Below are 22,912 nucleotides of genomic sequence, written 5' to 3' on the forward strand. Positions count from 1 at the left end.
CTCCCTCTTTCTCTCTCTCTCTGTCTCACACACACACACACAACAATAGCATCCGTGTGATGGAAAGAAGTGTTTACTCAGAGGGCTGTTGGCTGGCCAGCCCCACGCTGCTGCCGGGGGCCGGAGCAGAGCAGGAGGTGACGGTGGCCTGGATGGAGGTGTGAGGTCAGTCAGAGCAGTCTCACTGCAGGAACAGATCACACATCCAGGCAGGTAGGAGTTAAACCAGTGGCGTCGTTCGTTTTTTTAAAGGATTTGTTGTGGATTTCTCTCTGGGCTTGTTTACAGGTATTTTATTATCAGTAGAGATTTAGCAGGGAATGAACAAGAGTATTCTTCTTAGTGTTTTCTTGATTTGGTGGACTTACTCTCTCTTGACGGTGTGTTTCTTTTTGAGCGCATTTCTGTCATTTTACTTTTACTTTGTGGGGAACAGAAGAATAATGAGCCTAAAAAGTGGACATTACAGAAAACACCTTAGTGATACACATCATATTTCTGGTTTCATTTAGTTGTTTGATGGTACAGTTTTCTTATTCCTGTTGATAACTGGTTAAACAACAATAGTTTTAATGGTTGATTCATTTCTAAATTCATTAATAATTGTTCTTTTATTAACTGGTTAAGATTCAAAAGTCCAATGTCTAACATTTAGGAGGATCTATTGGCAGAAAAGTAATATGATATTACAAACCAAACACTGGCAAAAGGTAAGGCCTTTCGTGAGCAGAGAAGTGACAAGGAAATGTCAAAAGATAGGAAACAGTTGAGGGATGACATACAACAAAGGTCCCCAGCTGGATTCAAAATGTGGATGCTGCAGTAAAAGAATACACAGAGGAGGACTATTTAGAGGAACACTCATAGATAAACTGATTGGTTATGTAAAACATAGACCTATAGGGAAGATCTCAGGCTCTGTCGCTGATGGCAGATTGTTGATCTGAATAGTGTTCCAATGGCTTTTCTGAGCTCTGGTCCCTGCAGGTTTTAAATAGCAAGAGGTTTCAGTATTTATACCCCCTGTGAGGCGGGACTTGGGAGCATCTCAGCAGGACGGGCCTGGCATTTATGATGGGGTATCTTAATCAACCATATTTTTCTGCAGGCTGCTGCTATTTAAACTTCAACTTCTACCAGGGAATTTGGGGCAGTCGGGGAGTAGTGCAGACACTTTAGTCTGGAGGTATTAAAGAATGTCTCTCTGGGTATGTCAGTGAGGTTAAAGGGATATTTCAGAGAGGTTTATTTTTAGGGAGCCTGTGGTATTCGGAGAGGGCCATAGTCCGCATTCCTGCTGTTCCTAAGTTTTCTGCTGTATCACCTCAAAGGATAACATATGTCAGCCCCTCTAACAGCTGTTTCTGGGGTCAGAGGTTACGGAAATGACAGCAGGGGCAGCACTGCTGTTTCAGCGAGACCAGTGACCGGAAGTCCGCCAGCCTCTTCACGCACTAGCATGGCTCAGATAGACATTAGCGGCTGAAATTAGGAGTACAATAAGTAGTACTAATCAAGTGTGGTAAAATAGTGAAGGTAGTCATTTGTAATCCCATAAATGATACAGCAAGTAGTAATCAATCGTTGTGTGTTTACTAATAGTCCAGTAGTGGATAGACTTGGTTAAAATCTGGTTTTGGGTATACATGAATGTGTAGTAAACAGTTATTAGTGATCATATGGTGGATGATAATCAGGTTAGTAGTTTTTGCGTTCATAGCATATATTGTTGGTAGCAGATGTCACTAGTATTGATATGGTAATAGGACATAACTATTGCTTTTGCCGTAGTTGATGGAAGTTGAGTAGTAAATGTATCTAATAGTAAGGTGGTAGAGGATGTAGTCAATAATATTGTGGTAGTAAGTGTAACTATTAGCAGTATGGTGGGTGTGTCTAGTGCATGTACAGTTAATTGATAAAAATATGATGTGATTTACTGTGGAACTGGATGTAATTAATATTAATACAGCAGTGGATGTAATGTGTGACTAATAGTGAAATAGTAATGGATGAAACTAAATGTGACAGGCTAGTGGATGGAAGTCATATAAAAGTAATAGTGGTGTTAACTAATAGAAGTAAGGTTATAGGTGTGAGTAGCACTAAAGAAGCAGTGAGAGTGTATTTAATAGAAGATGTTCTTTTGGCTTATTGATGTGGATTCATAGATTTCGTAGTAACACAGTACCAACAGCAGTCAGTAGCTTTAACGTATTTTCACAGAGGCGGATGTAAATTAGCTTTTACTCCAGCTTCTCACCTCACAGCCGGATACTTCCTAACAGGAGAACCACAGAGGGAGCTGTAGGTCAAGCTATATTTAGTCGGTGCATATTAAGTGTAATCATGTCATTAATCTTTAGTGAGCGGGACCCTCCCGTTTGCAGCCCACACCCGGCCTCGTTTATAAAGGACACAGTTCATATGTATTTTAGTTTAGAAACCGCTTGGAGTATCACTGCTCTATATCTGTACTCCCTTGGCTGTGAGGATTATATTTGAGCTGTTGTTTTTTCACAATCGGCTAGTTGTACAAACCCATACAGTTATAAATCTACTCTCACTTGTAATAAATGCCATGCTAAAAAAGATTTACCACCTCTTTAACCTTTGTGCATACTGTAAAATGCTTTAATGTCCATTTCACAGTCAATTCTTTAGTTAATTGCCTTGCCTAGAGTGCCACCTTACAGTCTGCCACTGTATGTAATATGAGAGAGCAACGGCTGTGCTATATTGATATCTTTTGTGTGTGTGTGCGTGCGTACCTGGTGTGTTTGCTCATCGAAAACAACAGTTGGTAAACTTTGATCACTCATTCATCTGCAGTGACTCTGCTTGATGACTTGTTTTATGTGGTTTACTTTGTGATTACGTGGGCCAGCCAGCACGCTCGGTGTATAATGGGTCACGTGGGCTCTAAACAAAGCCCGTCTGCCTATCAAATCCTCTCGCAGTCCAGTGACAGCTCAGCAGTCTGTTCAGGTTGCCAAGGCTGCTGTCATAGCAACTTAGTTGGAATAGATGGTTTGATTCTCTGTTGCCCTGCTGACAAAAGTCTGCTTGGTTTGAATCCTGTTTTGACTATGTCACCATGTGGCAAATGTTAACATCCCATACCATTTCTTTTGGTTGGAGGTGTAGCCTATCTGATGCATCTACTTTCTACAATTATGGGAGCAGTTTGATGGGATTCCACCTACAGTTATCAAGTCGTTATTCTCCTCATGGACTATCAGTGAATCAGCATGATTGTCTGTTATGTGCAGATCTGGATGCAGATGCAGTTTAAACTGATTGAGAGGCCTTACCAGATGTAAGCATTTTTATGAGAAGTGTCTAAAATTTGAAATGTATGCTTACTGAAATAAAAGTATTTACCCCCAAAGACAATCCAATAAACATAAACAGATTTAGTTTACCATTAGCAGCTTATTTTTCAGTATCAAATCAGTGAATATCGAAGGATATAAAATCCTTTATCCCAACATTTTCATCCTTGTCAGTGTTAATGTTCAGCACCTCTTTGCTGCAAATTGTAACAGGTTAGTACATTGTGTGCTGCCAACTTTCCTTTCTAGATCAAATTTGTAGATGTTCACTCCCAGTTCTGCTGCTAAAGACAGACCAGCGTGCTTCCTCAAATTATACAAATATGCAAATTCACATGGAAATGTGCAGGGTGCAGTGTCTTACAGCTGTGTCTGTGTCTCTCTGTCCAGATTGAGAACATCGATGCCTGCCTCAGTTTCTTGGCAGCCAAAGGAGTCAACATCCAGGGTCTGTCTTCAGAGGGTAAGCTGGACTTCTGCTTTCACTGGAACAAGAGAGGTAGACCCCAAACCTAGGTTCGGGTCAGGCCTAGCTGCTAAACAAATGTCCTTTGTGCTACGGGAAAAAAAAGATAAAGAATGGCAACTTGATACATTGAGGCATTTGTATTGGCAAGTTCTTTTGCCAGGACACACTACATTAATGCCAGACAGTACACATTAAAACATGTATGCTCGATTGCACTACATATAGAACCAATGTACCAGAAAGCTCACAACAGTGCGGTGTTTAAATGTAGTCTACTTCAAAAAAAAGATTGATGCTGGCTTGAATGCTTACATCCTATCATTCACACAGAACCTAGAAACAACAATAGTAATGGTTCTTATACTAGTAGTGTTATATTTGGGCTGAACAGTGAATCAGTCAGACAGTGATGTCCCCTCTATTCTGTATAGAGTACATGTTCTCCAAATATTATAAGTTTATAATATTTTAAATTTAAAGTTATATTATAAGTGAGTTTTGTTTAAATAAAGCCAGCAACAGACAGCAAATTAGATTGTATTTGTTGTGTTTTCAGGCTGCTGCTGAATACAGCTTTGTAAGAAAATGCCAGGACGTTCACTTAATTGTATCAATGCCAGATGTAGAATCTAACGAGTCCGCTTATGGCTTGCATCTTCTTCTAAACAGTAAACAGTTCAGTTAAAGCTCGTATAAATCTGTCGAATTCAACTGAAAACATGCAACCAAAGGCATGAGATTGCTGAAAGCTCTTATGTGATCATTAAAGTCAAATGTATAATTTTCTTTGCTCACATTACATTTCATTCCAATACACTGCCGGCTTAATTTCTGTATAAATATATAGTATAAATGAGACTTTCTGCCTGTGATACTAAATATAAGTAAGCAAGGAAAGGCAATTAAGGAATGAGTCATTATCACAATTTTGCAACAGTATCTCAATAGACTAACAGCCAGTAAAAGCTGTAGTCATAGAGCTGTCCTGAAGCATGTTAGTAGCTTTAGTTTCTTAGCACAGAACATCCCTGCAGCTGTCATCGTGCACGGTTGAAGTAACAGAATTTCTCTACAGCTTTTGTCTCCTTTCTTCGTCTTATCTGCTTTTTCCTTTTTAATATTCCACACTGTCCTTTTCCCTGACCCACAGAGATTCGGAATGGTAATCTGAAAGCCATCCTCGGCCTCTTCTTCAGCTTGTCCCGCTACAAACAGCAGCAGCAGCAGGCACAGCGGCAGAACTCCCAGCCCTCTCTCCCTCCCGCCGCCCAGTCCCAGAGCACACACCCTCCCCTGAGCCAGCAGAGCAGCGCCCCGGCCCAGCTCAGCCACTCTCCGTATGGGACTCCTGCCATTACAGCCCAGAAAGCAGCACAGGCCGAGATGCAGTCCAGGTGAGGCTCACTGGCCCGTTCATGCAAAATCAGGAAACCGGAAGTAATAGAAATGTAACCTTGAAACTGGGTGAATGGGTTTTGTTTCCTCTGTATTCTTCACTTTCTTGCTGTTGCTGCTATTCTAATCCATCATTTTGTCATTTCAATCTCCGTGTTCACACTTCCTGTCATTTATAACTGTAAACCTGACCTCTCCGTCTCTGTCCTCTTCCATATATCCCTTCTCTTTCCTTCTCCTCTAGGGATGGGTCTCAGAGTAAACTACTCAAGTTTTCCCTTGGTCAGAAAAAGACCTCTAGGTCAGCTTCACCTGCCTTTCTGTTTTCTTGCTCCTCCCCTCTCTTTCCTCCACCACACCTCCTGTCCCTTCCCATTCCTGGAAATAGGAAGGTAGAAATTGCCCCTAATCAAGGATAAGATTTCCTGGTCGTGTAATGAGTTTCATGTTGTTTCTTTGTCCGTGATTAAGGGCAATCTCTACTACAAGCACTATCTAATATGCATGAGTGGTAGTGTTGAGCAGATAGGAACTAAAGCTCCAGGCTCCATTTTCGGACGTCCCTGTCTGTCTGGCAGCGCGCCTCATTTGGCAAGCCTGCTAAATGGGCTGTGAAAGACCTTTAGATAACCCTTAAGTAAGTGTGTATGTGCTTGTGTGTGTGTGTGTGTGTGTGTGTGGGTTTGTTTGACAAGCACATCCCCCATATAATGTGACATTAATAATTAACGCAGAGAGAATCTGTGGTAGGGAAGTAATAATAATACTGTGTCGTTCAAATTTATCTGATGTCTTCTTTCGCATTTGCCTCCTTTTTAGCATGCAGTGTCTCATTATGTGATGATGCACCTTGAAATTGGATTTAGGATGTGGTTTTGCATGCTGCCCATCCCAGATTCTGTTTGCATTGCACCTGCCCCACACCAGCTCCTCTCCAGAGCAATGCAATGGCCCCACCTTCTGGTCAGCATATGTAATTACAAGATGAAGAGTTGAGCTTCTCCTGGTGTGTTTCAGTCGAACATGGCTAAAATGTTCTCTCAAACACCTCAATCATAAAATATACAGACATCCTCAAATTGAACAGCATGCATACATTTTTTTTTTTTTACCTCTAATGGACTTTAAAAGTGTAAAAGGCTTATATAAATTCTTATTGCCTGTTTTATTTGTTTCTTTTTTATGAGCTATGGTTGGACCTTAAATAAATGAATCAATCTCTGTTTCTGAGATAAAGTGCACTGGAATTGAACAAATATGATAAGAGATCTATTCCACATCAGTACCATTCAGTCATTCGCAGGACAAACACAGCCACTGTGAAAGAATCTAAATGGAAGACAGTGCTTGCAGCACACATAAAAAACAACTTTAGACCAAGGTAAAACTTATCTGTATTTATTTAAACATGTTCTGTGTGGAAGTGAAAGAGCAAGCAATGCATTTCAGATGTGCTTTATAAAGAATAAGCGAAGAAGTAATACAATCACTTTAAAGTATACGTTTAAATAAATACCTAGAAGTTTTAAGTTGGTTCAGAGCTGAGTACTGGTGCACTGTAAGCCTTGGAACTGTGTTCTTTTTTAGCAAATATGATAATTATATGGAGAAAAACAACAGTATTTGATAATAAATTGAGAGGAAACAAAGGGCAGAGATGTGTCTGAGAGTGCTGTCCCTGCTCAACGCCCACAGACACATTCGTTTTGACACATTCCCTAAGCCCATATTCAAATTTTGAAATATATAAAGTTTTTTTTATAACCATCATGTCAAATACTTCTTCTATACACTGCTACTCCAAAGGGGGAAGAGAATAGATTGACTGGTCGTGCCATAATGGAAAACCAAATGGTCTCAGGCTACTCTTGACAAAATAATGCAGTAAAACTTATTACCTCACAATGGCCAGATAAATAATTGCCAGTCAAAGTGAATGGCATGCCGGAAATGAGAGTTCCATAATGTAAACGAGAGCTGAGACTGAGAGCTGTAATTTGCTTATCAGCATCCACCTCACAGTCCCAGGATGATGATGATGATGTTCGCTGGTGAATTAGCATTTCATTAGCAGTCTCTCTGCCACGGCCTGGTTTGATTGCAGCTTGGCTCACGGGCCTCACCAAAGGCAACAGACCAACTTACAATGTGGAATTAATGTGTCATAAATTTCACCAAGGCTTATCCACGGCCAGTATATCCTGTCTAATCCATGCAGGGAAATAAAGGGGCAGGATATGTAATCTGAGGCTGCTGAGCTCACAGCTCCCCTGGGACCTGCACTTTGTCAGCCTGTCTATTCATATATGTCCATGTAGTTGTGAGCTCATCTGTCTCCATGAGATTACTGCAGGTGTACATAGGGAGGTTGGGCCAAGCAGAGCTGCAAGAAAGGCAAACAATAGTTGAGTATATATTTGTTCAGGTACTCTGTACCTTCTAATCCAAGCCACTGACTTTTAGCCTGAAGATGAACCAGACGTAAACATGTATCGTGGGAACATTCGCTGAGTCTAAAATAGTACAAAGCATAAAGAAAGTCGTCAAAAATCCAGGCAGCAAGATGACGAGTGAGTGGTTAGTTTAGTCATCGATTTGTGGTAGACTTCACGTAACAGAGGTCAGAAAAAGTGTATATCATGTATTCAGCAACACTCTGGATGTTAAAGTACATCAATTTCCTTGGGCATCGACTGAAGTCACAGACTGAAAATTCACATTGTGAAAAATGCCCATCATTTTTTCAGCACTTTTCTTACTATAGTGACATGGTGCCTAGACAAAAAACAGAAAAAGGATGTAAAATGAATACTTTCTGCCATTGCCTGAACCGTGTGACGTTCAAACAGATGTTATACATTTTGGACGACACGCTTGGGCTTCTCTTTACGTTGCATACGTTGCATACGTTTCTTGCAAATGCAGAAGGATTAGATGCTCTACAAGTGCCATTTAACCTTTGCAGCGTGTTCCGTCTGTTCACATAAAACGCTTACTGAATAAATCTGCAGCTCTCCTGTACCTGCATGGTCCCTGTACACTCATTCCTAATTGAGCAATGCCCTGGATGGTCTGGATCTGTGCTTGTCCCAGCAGAATGTATTTTAAACCTGCAGTAGCCGAATTTGTTCCCTCAGTGTGTGAGATGAGGGAGTATTCAGAAGTTCTCGTATCGCCTTCAGTCATAAACAAACTCAGTGTTTGTCCTATTTATTCCCTCTTTCTGTCTTTCCTCCTTTGTCTTCTTTACTTCCCTCTCTCTCTTTCTTTCTCTTTCTCCCCATCAGACTTCCTGGCCCCTCGGCGAGGGTGTCCACTGCCGGCAGTGACATCCCTCCAAGAGGCTCGGTCAGTGCTGCTGGGAACCGACGCAGTCAGGGCTTCAGTGACAAGACCAAAGCCAACTCGCACCTGAACAAAGGTAGGCCTCATGTACAACCACACACACACACACACACACACACACACACTGACATGCTTAGTTTTGGTCTCGGATGGCTGTAAATACCATCATTATAACACTGAGATGGTGTGTGTGTGTGTGTGTGTTAGAACAGAGACAGTACCCTTGCAGCTCTTAAAAATGTTAAATTGTTGAAGCATTCAGGACAAATTTAAGGTGAATTGTGAATCCTCTGGCTGCTCTTTGTTATCATACTTGAAAATGCAAGTTAGCTCTGTTGCTTTGAGACCAAGAGAAAGTATTAAAAACTGTGCCGGAAAACAATGCATAGCCCTCAGCGTCGCACGCTGCACTGAAACAGCTGTGTCCTTTCAAGAGAAAACAACAGAGAATACATGAGCACAAAATCAAGATGTTTTTAGTGAATAAATGGCCTCATTTAATGTTTCAGTCCATGTCAATTCGGTTAATTCTGAAGGTTGATATTTCACATCATAAGGAGAGAGTGTTTATTTCTGACCCTTTTTATGACAAACATTCAGTTGATGGAAACTCTCAAGTTTTGCCTTTGAACCTGTGTCCAGTTGCTGTTTTTGGCAGATGGTCACTGTATAAAAGGTAAGGTGACAAGCTGTGATTTATTAGAGTATGAGTTAAGGTAACCTCCATTCGGCTGTTGCACGCAGACTGTGTCCGTCCCCACAGGTGGAGAGGTTAATGCAGGTGTGTGACGAGCTGGAGCCGTTTCAGCTCCCATCCGAACCTTTTAGGGCATTTATGCTTTGGTTTTAGAATTATTTTGAGACTTTGCTCAAAGGTTGCATCCAAAAATCTGTTTCTTATTCTATTAATTAATTGTGATACTTTGTCGTAGCTGCTTGATTAGTCTCAGGTAAACAGTATTTTTATTACTTTTAATTTTGAAATTGTTTAGTCTGGATGAACAGCGCCCTCTCCCTGTATGGTAAAGTTAAACAATCCAGCAGAATTATTTCAGCTTTGTCTCATAAGCTGCTGTTGCTGAGGCTTGAATTAGCTGTACCAAATGTAGAATGTTTCACTTTAGATCACAGCACAAAAGTTGACCCTGAATCTGGAAGGGAAGAGATTTAAACTGCTGAGTGTTTTATTCAATTCCTATAACACGTGATATTTACCTTCTGCTCACTGTTAGTGGTATGGGCAGCAGAATTTAAATTTTTTTGATGAATGGACGGTTCTTAATATAAAGGCTACTTGAGAGTAGTTGCTACAGTTTTGTGCCCAGTTTGCTCTTCTGCTGATGTTACATGGTTTCATTCAACAACGCAAGATAACATCATTTAAACATAGCGGGAAAGTACAACCATTGTAGGATTCTCCAGTTTACTCCCCGTCTACTGTTTGAGAATCAAGAATAGACCTGTCTTCTGTCGTATGTTTGCATTCGAGTCGGGACTGTAGCTACTCTCACACGTTTATTCCAAACCTCCCTGACCCAGTTTAACTCATTCTGCCCAGTGTTAGTGTTCTGCAGAATACACACCAAGTGTTTGGCAGTATATTCAACGAGACCAGTGTTGAAATAGCTTCTGTCCCAACTCAGTGCGCCAAGGCTTTATATAGAGTCTGTTAGTGTTCACAGTCTAAACTCATTACCCTGCATTAGACAGAGAATTCTGACCGCCCAGAGAGAGAGAGAGACAGGGCCACAGAGACATAGAAAGGAAGAGAGAGTGTGTGTGAGTGTGTGTGTGTCTGTGTGTGTGTGAGAAAGAGAGAGAGAGAAAAAAAAAGTGTGTTGTCTGTGTTTAAACAGTGACAAATTAACTGGGACCAATGCTGTGAGCGGCACTGTGCAGCACTTATTCTGATGTGCAGCTCCACTGGAGATTGGGGGACTTTGACGTGGACAGTTGTGTGTTTGTGGATGTTAGATTGAAAAGATTGATACTACTCATATGTCTGTATGCTAAACATGAAGCTATAGCTAGCCATTAGTTAGCTTAGCTCAGCATAAAAACTGAAAAAAAAGCGACACAGCTAGCCTGTCTCTGACCTCTAAAGCTCACAAATTAACAAGTTACGTCTTGTTTGTTTTATCCGTACAAAAACTGAAGTTTAAAAACAACAATTAGTGGTTTTCTTGGCCTGACCAGTGACTTTCTGGAGTCTTGTGACTGTGTGGTTGCCAGGCAACTGCTAAACTAAGCTAACTGGCTGCTGGCTGTAGCTTCATATTCATGGTATAGACACACAAGTGGTATCAATCATATCGATGTAACTCTGGGCTTCAAATCGAATAAAGTATTTCCCAAAAAGTTGAACTACTCCTTTAATATTAAAGGTGGTAGTAGGAGCAGTAATAGTAGTAGTAGTAGTTGTAATGGTGTGTAGTAAGTACAGAAAGGATCATCTTCAGATCAACTTAGTTAAAACGCTGTTTACATTAACAAAGTTTAACCAACCTATTTACCAACCTGGCATGCAGGTGTGTGTGTATGTGTGTGTGTGTGTGTTTTATTTATGTTTTAAGGCCATATGATTGGCAGCAGGTAGGATGAGAATCACTTGTCGACGCTCCTCCTTCTTGGCCTGTTGTTGACATGCTTCCAAGCCCCTCCCCTCTGCCATAGCCCTGCACGACAGTCCTCCTCCTCCTCCTCCTCCTCCTCCTCCTACACTCCCTGGATGGCTGGCCACGGTTTTGGACTCTTTCCTCCTCTCCTGTCCATCTCCTCCTCTCCTTTATTTCTTTTTCTGTTCCTCCTGGACGTCTGCAGCACCCATGAGGTTTGTCAAAATGCACTTGTAGATCACCAGAACTGCAGGTTATACTTTCAGATGTATAGCTTGAGCTTTGCACTGAACCTTTGAAAGTATGGTAGCAGATTTTGTCAGTTTTACTGGTTTGTTGTTGTTGCTGCAGCTAGAAACGTGGGCATTTTTAATGCTGCAGAAAGCAGGGTTTTTTTCTGTGAGTCCTGTCATGTCAGTTGCTTTTTGTAAGAAGTAATGGGGTTATAGGGACTTTTTTCTTCTTGCTGATTTGGTCTGAAACTGACACTGTTTTTGAATTTCCTTTTGTTTCTAAGGTGTCATTAAAAATCTGACAGCGTCTGTCTTATATTACAGTTTAGTTTTTGCCTTCCAAAAGCATGTTGGGACTTGAATGTGCCACACATTAAGTTACACATGCTTGTTGTGAGACAGTGTTGCAGCAGGTTCAGATGGTCAGAAAGACACCTGCAGCTTCTTTTGTGTGGCCAGATCTGCTCTGTGTCAATGGCTCTGACACCAGAATGGAGTCACGTTACTGCACGGCTGTACAGTGAGGAAACAGACCTGAATCTTCTCTTCTGCTCTGCGTTAACGCAGGGTGACAGTGTCTGGGTGTCCACCAAGTGACACAGAGCAGAGAGACATAGAGAGCAAGGGGCACCTGTGGTTGTGTGTTTGTGTATGTGCACGCTTCTGTTGACCATGTATTTGTGTGTGTGTGTATTTGTATGGCTGGTGCCCTTGCTGAATGAATAGCCTTCTGATGAGCTGTAGCGTCACTATTTGAGTGTATTCATGTGGAGAAACTTTAAAAAGTTTCAGTCTCCACACAAAAGCCGGCTGTCCCTCTCACTTTTTGGAGTACAATGACTGAGGAGAGAGAGAGAGAGCGCGAGAGAGCACAGGCTTCTGAAATCAGAACATGATGAGTAAGCAAACACCTGCTGGGTCAAACTTTGTGCCAGTCTGATATCATTTGTGCATGTCTATGAAGGTGTCAGTAATGAAATAAAGCTGATCAGGGAGAACTGTTCTCACAATGCTCCCTCTGTGCAGCACATGGGAGAAATCTTGTCTGCGCCTTGGGTTTTGAAGCAAAACATGTTTTCCATCTTGCTATATGTGACTTGTATGTAAGTAGGGGCATATTCAGGTCAGCAATTTGGTCGCTGAGTGACTGAGAAGGTTTAGCTTAATGTCTTGTGACCAGTGCGACCATGAGAGGGGTTGGAGTGCCTGTGATGTCTAAACAGTATCAGCCGACACTAATTCTAATACATTAAATGCTTTTGTGTGTGTGTGTGTGTGTGTGTGTGTGTGTGTGTGTGCGCGCGCAAGTGATCGTGTACTTGCTCTGGTCACCGGTCCTGCAGTTACACAGAGGTTAAAGTGTTTGAAGTTGCTGAGCAGAACAAATATCCCCCTCTCTCCTAAACTTGACATGCATGCACAGACATGTACACACACTCAGAGAAGAGTGTTGACGCTTGTGTGAAGTTACATGGTTTTCCTCAGCTGTAGACAAGCATTAACACACGCACAGACGCATGAGTGTGACGATCCGTGAAAAGAGCTGTGGGTCCACTTTGGATGATTTCCTAAAATGCCTTGATGTTATCAGGAGGCTCTGAGAGGAGTAGGCAGCTGGGATGACCCTGAGACAGAGTCGGAGAGGGTGAGACAGGTTTTAAGTGCGGTGGTGGTCTGCAATCCTTTTTCCTTCGGGCACTCCTCAACTGTCATTTTCTGCTCCTGGTTTTATTCTCTAATGACTGCTATAATTAAGCAGTTTGGTTGTAAACAGTGAAATTCTTTCAACATGTTTCCTGAAGGAGACAGCTCGACCAGCACAGTGAAAGGGGGGCAGTGGTGCAGTTTAATTCCAGGATTTGGCCCAAGGCTGCACAGGGTCATTAGGTCAGTGACCCATTCTTAGGGCATGTTCAAACAATTCTGTGTTTATTTTTGAAGGAAAAGTGCTTCCTCAAGTCCATTTTGTGCTGATAATGAAAAGCCGGTGTCTCAAAATGCAGCCAGGAAAGAGCCAGATTGATCCATAGTGACAGTTTATGATCAGAGTATTTACTAGCACTTTTTCTACTAGGTCTTTATCCATTTGGTTGTGGTTATTGTCATTTATTATGAGGGTGTCTTTTAAATCTTAAAATGTGAACTTTTCCCATCTTGAGGAAGCATATGGCTGTGCCTAAAACAAGACATCTGAAGCACTTTTTTAAAATTGAATCCTTACCCCACCTTGTGGCCATCAGTAAATGTAAAAAATCTGGTTAAATTCTGAAACAGCAAAAAAGACACTTTAATCTAACTTTGGTACTTTTTTCATTTGTGACGTGTTTTAGAAGTGTTGAACCTTGTCTGGAAACCTTGGTTGGGTTTATGATGCAACAGTGTCCAAGTCCATCTCTCTAGTGTCACTTCTGACCCAACACGTTGAAGATTGACCACTTTCCTTCACCCTTGGCAACCCAACTGGAGCGTGTCAGTCCCGGTCACTGGGTCCAGTCACGACAATGACCAGCTGTCCCAGTGTCCAGGGCCTCTCCATGTCATGCCTTTCTTCTTGTGTTCCTTTCTGACCCGAAATCCAAACTGACCCCATTCATGGACAGCACAGACTGTCCTGCTGGCCCGCATCAAAGCTTCACTCATCCCAAACTTGCAGTACCAGTCCCCTTATTCTCACTGCCTGCTCCATAATCACAGCAGGTCCCCCTCTCATTCAGCCACCTCCAATAGGAAGCCAGCTATTACCAACCTGACCCACTTTTCCGATTGCTAACTGCTAGCACGGCTAATTGGGCTCTAATTACTTCCTAATGGCTGCATTGTTTCAGGCTGCTCTCACTAAATGCTAAACAGGGGGAGAAAGGAAAGGCGGCGAGCGAGTGCCTATTTCCAATTAGGGCATGAAAGGCGCTGTAAAAATGAAATAAAGTGGAGAGCCAGATGAGAAAGGGGTAAACAAGTGGGTTTAGTGTTTAATATTCCGCGTAAATTCTGACTTAATGAGACCATATGAATAGCATATGAATATGGGATTAATGTAGCCAGCGTGAATTAAAGAAAACTTCACTCATAACCAAATGAGCACTGTGAGAGTTATATGATCATTTTCCTGTGTGAACCAGTGAGAAGACAGAGAGGGATTTAACATGCACCGTCTTTAGTTATTTTCATATATGTTTGAGCACCAAAAGTCTTATTTTCTTTCTCTTTCTGATACATGAACTAATTCTGTGTTCTTTCAAGATAATGTCACTTCCTCAAATTCTTAAACTGTTTGATTTGTACTGGAAAAAGGTTGTGACATCCTCCACACTGCTGATCACTTGTATTTACTTATGTAAAACAGTGCAGGAAATAACTTACTGGAAAAAGTTTGAAATGTGTTTTGTCAGTTGCCTTAAGAAAACAAAAATTAAGGGTTGTATTAAGACCCTGTAAGAAACCATGGGTCTAGGCTGACTACAGTTGTATGAGGCACAGCACAGCAGCAGCAGTGACTTGGAATAAGTCTGTGTTTGTGTATATGTGTGAATGAGTGTTCGTGTGTGGGGGGATATGTTGCAACAGAACTGTTATGATTAATTCCAACCAGTGCTCCCTGCACAGGCCCTCTCTCTCACTGGCCGTTGGTATTTGAATATTCAAATATTACTGGTCTGAACTCTGTGCTGCTGGTAGCACCACACTGATATCAACATCAGCAACCCTCAGGATACTCTAGTTCTCAGTCAGCACAGTGACTTACACCAGGGATTTCAGCTCTCCTCTTGCTCCTTCAGTTCTTTGGTAAGTTTGCTCGCTGAGATGAGAGTCATTTTTTTTTTCCGCGTTTACCCAGACAATTTTTATTTGGGTGATAAATCTGTAACAATGGTTTTACTGGAGCATGTTTACACTGCAGAAAATACTTTCTTTTCAGTTCATCTCCAAGTTAAACTGTATTATTACTCTGTTTATGAATCTTATCTATGAGAGACTGAGTACATGTTACCAGATGTAACTAGACAGGGCTTCTTTGTAAAGCAGAGGGATGCTGACCAAAAGCAGTCCATATAAGTCCAAGCCTTATAAGTGCAGCAGAACTGCTTCTTGACTCGGCCTGCTTGGCAAGGCTTTAAAGCACTTGAGCCTGCTCCTCATTGTTTTTATAAACAGTTTGTGATGGACTCCTCATTGTTAGTGCTAAAGGGTTTTTAACAGTTTTGGTGGCTAGCCCAAAGAAAAGTAATGGCACATTTGGCTGTATGAACAAGCCACCTCCAGGCCCTTATAAGGCCTCTCTGTGTGGGGTCAAAGAAGCCTCACCCACAGCATCTGGTTTCTCTTCTCTCTCCCAGATGCTCCCTCTGCTTAACTTTTCCCCTCCTATCTCATTGTTTAATAAAATGTCTCTTTTCTGGTGCAGATTCCTCAGAGGGCATGACCTCACAGCCTTCGGTGATGACTGAGCATGCTCTTTCATCTGCAGTGACTGTCAGCTCCTCCACCAGCATCCCCGCTGCTACCTCCGCCCAGATTCCTCCTCCATCCTCGTCGTCCTCATCCTCTTCCACGGCCATTCCCCAGCCCAACAGCAACAGCAAACCTTGGAGAAGCAAGTCTATGAGCTCCAAGCACACCTCCTCTCCTCTATCCTCCACCAGCACCCCCTCATCTGCCATGCAGTCTGTCAAGGAGAAGGACACCTCCTGTAAGGCCCTGGCAAGTGAAGCTCCTCCTAAGGTTGTCGCTCAGAAGTCAATGCTGGAGAAGCTTAAGCTCTTCAACAGTAAAGGAGGCTCCAAATCTTCCAGCTCGTCCAATGGAGCCGGGGCCCAGGCTGATAACGCTGCCCAAGCCAGGCAACTCGGAGCAGGGCAGGTAGAGAGAGCGGAGACTGGTTCTAACACTGACCCCCTGGAGGAAGATGATGGCAACGTCCGGCCGGGAATGAACGGGACGAGCAATGGGACGGCCTACGGAGCAGCTCCCTCAGCAGGTACTACTGTCGCCACAACCGCCAGCAGCCCCAAAATCGCCCTGAGGGGCATTGCCCAGCGCACTTTCAGCAGAGCTTTGACTGCCAAGAAGAGCTCGGTCAAAGGAAGCGAAAAAGAAAAGGACAAGGAGAGGGCAAAGGAGAAGGAGAAAGCGAAGGAGGTAGGGAAACGCACCTCTGTCCCCGACAGGACAGAGCTCAGGGGGGAGGAGCCTAAGGAGGAAGTAGCACCCGTTGCTGTAGACACAGACAGTTCAAACAAAAGGACCTCTAAAATCACCAGCTTCATTCCCAAGGGAGGTAAAGTGGCCAAAAAGGAGAGTTCCACCCCTGCACACAGCGGAATACCAAAGCCAGGAAGCAAAGCCCCGGGAGTCGGGGGGAAAGCCTCCTCAGTGAAGGAGGCTGGTGAGAGGCCTCGGAGCATGCGGTTAGGAGGGGGTCTCGCCATGCACCGCGGCCCCCTGGACAGAGATAGAGACAGGGACAGCAGACACTCCAGCTCTACTTCCAGTCTGGCCTCCACAGAGGGAAAGAGTAGCGCCGCCCCTGGGGCAGGAGGAGGCACTACACAGAGCACAGCCAGCAACACGGTCAGCGTGCAGCTACCTCAGACTCAACAGCACCACAGCCACCCCAACACGGCCACTGTTGCACCGTTCATGTACAGGTGAGATCACACAGACTTGGTCTGGAGAGTATATGTCTATATTTAGTAGTTTGCTACCACATATCACTAAATATTTGTGACTAAATAAGTTAAATCTAAATCATTAAAGTTTTCAACGATTTAGTTGAAAGATCTCCTTTAAGAATTAGTTTAGCTTTATTATTGTCTTATCACTATAGAAGCTGAGCTTGCTGGCCACAACACAGCCAGTAAGATCAGGCTTCATAAAACACTGATAACACGTCATTAAACCATTGCACACTGCACATCTGGCTATGACTAAAAGTCATACACACTGAAATATTTTCCAGAATTGGTATGGTTGAATTCTTCAGTGACTACTGTTTAAAGTGGACAAATATTTACTGGAGTGTATTTGTTCAGTTGTAGACCTGATAACAGTTCTGGGTATGCTGTTCTGGTCTATCTAAGCTTTTAAATAACTACAAATTGGTGTATAACCCTCTAATATAACTGTGATAGAATTGTACATGTCAAAGTCTTCACATATCTGATTCTCTGACGGCAAGTAAAAAATCAAAAAAATAGCCATCTGTGGGCTGTTAACCAGGAATGTGACATCTGTGTATGTTCATGTGTGTGTATGCACAGGGTATTGTCTGCATGTGTGTGCACACTTTTCTGGGCAAATATGTGTGGATGTTGTGTGCCTCTGACCTCTGTACTGGTCCCAGTGTGATAAGGAAGGAGGTCCCTCTCGTTCTCAATGAGTTCTTTCTAACAGCCACTCATTAGCCTCCTGACACTTCCTGCACTGCTGCCCTTTCTCCCTCTGTACATCCTGACCTGTAGCTAACCAACCCACATTTCCAAAACACCCCCATTCTCAGTACTCAGAAACTTCCATTTTTGCTGTATACCTGTCAGGTACCATTACCAGCAGGATTATACCACCTCCACCTGTCAGAAAGAGTATGTTTTGACAGAAAATTCAAGAAATAAGACTCTGATGAGATGTCTAAACTGACTTTTTCCCTCACCTACCCACCTAGGACTGCACTCTGCCAGAAATAGAGATCAGTTAACCGGAAGTTTAAAAAAGTTTAGATGCTGTCATTTTTTCTGGAACTGTAAGCGGCAGTCAGTGGTTTTGACTGACTCACACTCAGAGAGAGTGTACAGTAGTCAACAAGGACAAAGTCTAGGATCAGACAAAGACCAAAGGCTGCATATAACCGAGGCATTTGAACGTCATCGTCTCAAAAAGCACCAGCCAGTGCAGGAACTGGGGAACTGTATTGATTTATCCTTCAAAGACAACCTTTATAAGCATTTGGGGCTTAGCAGGCGTTCATTTTGGACCCAAGTCACAAGACTTGAAACACAGCAGATTTAATTCTTAATCAGGTTTATCCCTCTTTCGTGACAATTTGCTGAATATTAGGTTTGCACTAAATGCACAATAATTCAGAATCGATGATATCCTCCCTTTGATCCCTTGCACAATTTGTATTACCAGATCCCAAACAGACTGCGACGGAATAGGCAACCCTGAGACCGGCTCAGGAGGAATAGGTGGAGACATTTCCTTCACCAAGACCAGTCAGCTCTCCATCGAGGACCTTTCAGGTGGGTGATCACTCACAATACAGGGTCTCTGTTCAGAATAGATGAATTATGTTTTATTGTGCTGGTAAATATTTCTGAGCTTGTTTTTTTTTCTTGCCTTGCTCAGCTGAAGACCCAGAGACGAGGCGGTTGCGTACTGTCAAAAACATAGCAGACCTGCGGCAAAACCTGGAGGAGACCATGTCCAGCTTGCGAGGAACTCAGGTCACACACAGGTAAAAATCAAATAAATGTATTCTCCCAGCTAGTTTGAACTTGAATCTTGTTGATTTAATGCTGCACCCCAACTGACACCACTTACTCTGCTTTTGAGGAATTGTTTGAAGTAAATAGTAATTTAACAAGCCTCTTTTACTTCTTTATTTTTTTATTAATTTATTGTGATTCCATTTATTTTTATCCCAAATTGTTTACCGCAAACCTTATTGTAAAAAGACTCTCAAAGAGAATATGGGAAAAGTTAAAAAGGAAAGTAACACAATATTTTTTTAAATCATTTTCCATTCAACTCGTCACTTCAGCACTGCTCCTGAAGTTTAGAAACTGTGTTGCAGTGGAAAACAAAACTCTACTGTTTGGGGATCATCAAAGTGTAGCGCCTTACAATGGCTGCTGCGGCTGAGTGGTAAACAGGCCAAATCAGGATAAATGTTGGGGATTTGAGTCAGTGACTGAACTGCCTCATGGTCAGCAGACTGTGTCTGTCTAGGCTTACAGGTATTACCTCTCGTTGCTGTCTCATCCTTCTTTTGAGGGATCTTTTACTTTGATCGCAGGGCATGTCTTTCATGTCGTCTTTGATTCAGGTTTAGCTCTAATCACGTTCCCTCCCACAGATTTTTGACCTCTGCTCTGGTCTCACGTCTCAGTGCTGACCAAGCTGTCTAGGTCTGTTGTAAGGTTCATATCATCTGTTTTTATGCTTTAGACCATAACAAAGGATCTCTTATCTTTACTTTTTCCCTGTCTGTTCACCAACAAGATCATGCCTTTTTCCACTACTTGTTTGGCAGTTGTTTGCCTGTACTATAGTCTGTGCTGTATCTCAAAAGTGAACAGATTTCTGTGAAATTTGGTGAATTAATTCAAGAAACAAGAAACGATTGATCTGGTTTTGGTGGTGATCCAGATGCATGTTCCTCACTATAAGACAATTATAGAGAATCATTGGAGATTTTATCTATACTGTAACTATGAAAGTCCCTTAGCTCAGTCTATTCTCTGAGCTGTGTCATGGCTTTTTCTACTACTGCGAATTAGGTAAAATAATCAATAAACATTAAAAATGTAGATGTCATTTTTGTGTGTCACCCTGTGTGTTAAAATACCTGTAAATCAGTTTTGAATGATGGTTCTGGTCTTGTTTTTATGCCTTTTGGTAATTGGGTTTTCCTTTTGTTTACATGTGGATCACAGATTGTGTCTTTATTCTCTCCTCTACATCTCCTTCTCTATCTGCTCAGCACCTTGGAAACCACCTTCGATGGCAGCGTCACCACTGACATCAGCAGTGGCGGAGGTGGCAGCAGCGCCAGCAACAACAGCGGAGGGAGTCGGAGCATCCTCAGCCTCACTTCTACCCGACCTTCCCTGGCATCATGGCGACTGGGCCAGTCCAGCCCTCGCCTGCAGGCAGGCGATGCCCCCTCTATGGGGAACAGTTATGGCGGCCGGGCGGTTGGCAGCCAGGGAGGACGCTACCTGTACCCTGGGCACCTCCGACGGCAGCTGGCTGGCAGGGGAGGAGCCCTCTGCAGCGTGGACCTCGGAGACAGAGCTGGGGAGGACATTGACCTGGACAGCATGTCTGTGGAGGTCACTGGATACATGAGCGACGGAGACGTGCTGAGCAAGAACGCTACGCGCACTGATGATGTCACCAGCGGGTAAGTGGATTACAATTTTTTTTTTTTTTTTAATCCAAGAAGCAGGTGTTGAAATGGATAAAGCTGGAACAATAGTGGATGAATTGCCACATTGATTGACAAAGAGTTTCTCAACAGCAGTTTTGTTCATTTATTAAGTAAAAATTCCAAACATTTTCTGGTTCCAACTTATTTGCTTCTTCTCTCTGTGTTTTATCATTGTAAGCAGAATGCCTTTCAGGTTTTGTTTGTTGGTTGGACAAAACAAGCAATTTGAAGATGTTACCTTGGGCTCTGGGAATTTGTGACAAGCATTTTCCACTGTGTGCTGATTTTATAGACTAAATTAATACAAACATATAAATGGACAAATCTAATGAAAATAATCAGTAGCTGCAACCCTAGAAATTACGCCCTTTTGTGGTACGAGTGAGCGAGACATTCAGCACATTATCTGATTATTTTTAATGATCATAACAGCTTTAAAAGGCTCTTCTTGAGCTCCATTTTACCTTGTGATGTGTTTAAGTAAGTCAGTTAACACAGTACCTGATTCTGTATTCAGTCATCAAAAGCCATCTACAAGGTGACAGACACTATTTTTATGATAAATGTATAATTTGTAAGTTTGGCCAGGAAAAAAGATTACTAGTAGAATCTATTTATTTTGACATCTCTTCGTAGGCAAACCAAAAACTGTATTTCAGACACTTGCCTATCCATTTTCTTTAAATTTTTCTACATTCTGCTACCATAGCAGTGTGTACTTACACAAGAAAACCTTAAACACGTTGTTATGGTTCATTATAATATGGGAAGTTATCATTCAAAACAAACTGACAGTAAAAGATTTCTTATCAAACAAGGATGAAAAAGAGAAATAGCTGTATAACTGTATAGCTTTCACATGTGATTAATGTAACCTTATAGGCTGTGAGTTTTGCCAGAAGAGGGCAGTAGTGTTCCTTGCTCACTAGTGATCCAAGTGCCAGATGATATCCCGCAGTTTAGCCTCAGTGGCATAAGCAACATTTATTCTGTATCGCTCGGATTCCACCAGTATCCCATCTCTCTGTCTGCAGACGCAGTAATGCTGATATGCTGATAACCTGTATTTGCTCTCTCAAACCCACTGTCCGTGTTGTAACAGGCCCCTTGCATACCTTGGCTGACACACTGTGCAATTTAAACCTCTGCCGTCATCATTATTATCAGATGAAGTTGTAAAAGGCGCCTACTCGCCTCCATATGGTATCGAAAAGCCAGAGACAGAGAGACCAGGGTCTGGTAAAAGCTGCTTCGGGGATTAGTTTGAATTAAAATAAATGCAAATGTAGAAAGAAGTCCTTGAGCTCAGCAAAGTAAGGTGATAAAAAAAAACACAGAGGGAATTACTTCCTCTGGCCCCCATGGATTTGCACTTCACCAGCCCCGAGGCAGCTGTAGAAGTTGAGGGAGCTAAGTGTTCTTGAAGTACTTGATACGTCTGAATCTGTGGCTGAGCAGACAAAGGACAAGCCACAGCCACACCTGGACAGGTGAGTGATGTGATCTGGTGAGCAGAGCTATTTGCTCACTCTGAAAACTTGATATCCAGGCTGGGTCTGACCTATTAGGAAGGCAAGGCAAAATATAAATAATGTTCCTCAAAGAATTTTGTGATCTGATATCGTCTGGGCTGCAGTTACCGTTTATTTTCATTATGCACTTTTCATTCTTGAATGAATTGATACAATAGTCTTTAAAATGCAAGACATTTTGGGAAATGCCTATCAACAATGGGTGAACCATTTAAAACAGACACAGACTGATGACCTCCCCCAACCCCTCTCCGCATCCTCAGGCCATTTAGAGGTTAGCTTCATCACAGGCCTGTTAGCATCCACTTACTGGTTCTTCCACACATGGGTGGGATGTTTACCCAGAGAGGAGGGGCTAGTATTTAGATTACAGCACTATAGACTGTCACAGTTCTACTCTTATTACCACTTAAATGTCAATTAAAAGATCAGTTCACACAAATCACAAAATAAAGATGTGTTTTCTCCTCTACTGGTATCTGGTCATACAGATTGTTCTGGTTTTATTTGTTCAGATTTTATCTGAAATGTATGCTTCCATCTCAGTACAATGGAGGTGAGTGGAATTTATTTTGTGGTGCTCAAAGCAATAAAAAATGACACTGAGAAAATTCTAAGGCATCTCTTTCCAGAATGTCCCTGTGACAAGAAATAGAAAGAAATAGTCCACATCAATCTTTCAGAACAACATACAGCCAGAGATTAATGTCATCTCCGATTAATCAAATATCAATAATAAAAACAATTGTTCAGCTCTAGACATTTAGAAGTAGCCCAACTGTAAAATGAGATTACTGGATCAGCATTTATCTGTCTTGATAGTTAATTTATTTAGTGCTA

The 22,912-nt window shown here is 42.3% G+C and overlaps 1 protein-coding gene across 1 annotated transcript in view; it reads left to right on the forward strand.

Annotated features, from left to right (window-relative positions):
* Positions 1-22,912, forward strand: part of nav2a (neuron navigator 2a) — a gene marked incomplete in the record, with an annotated part of 88,790 nt that overhangs the window by 16,835 nt on the left and 49,043 nt on the right. Inside the window, 8 exon segments of the mRNA XM_035682096.1 lie at positions 3,726-3,798; positions 4,955-5,198; positions 5,444-5,500; positions 8,487-8,620; positions 15,795-17,037; positions 18,518-18,627; positions 18,734-18,842; positions 20,091-20,513. Coding sequence (XP_035537989.1) covers positions 3,726-3,798; positions 4,955-5,198; positions 5,444-5,500; positions 8,487-8,620; positions 15,795-17,037; positions 18,518-18,627; positions 18,734-18,842; positions 20,091-20,513 — 2,393 coding nt within the window.

The sequence above is a fragment of the Morone saxatilis genome, unplaced genomic scaffold (genome assembly GCF_004916995.1).
Source record: "Morone saxatilis isolate NCDOM2014 unplaced genomic scaffold, NCSU_SB_2.0 Contig11, whole genome shotgun sequence".
In the NCBI taxonomy this organism is placed as follows: Eukaryota; Metazoa; Chordata; class Actinopteri; family Moronidae; genus Morone; species Morone saxatilis.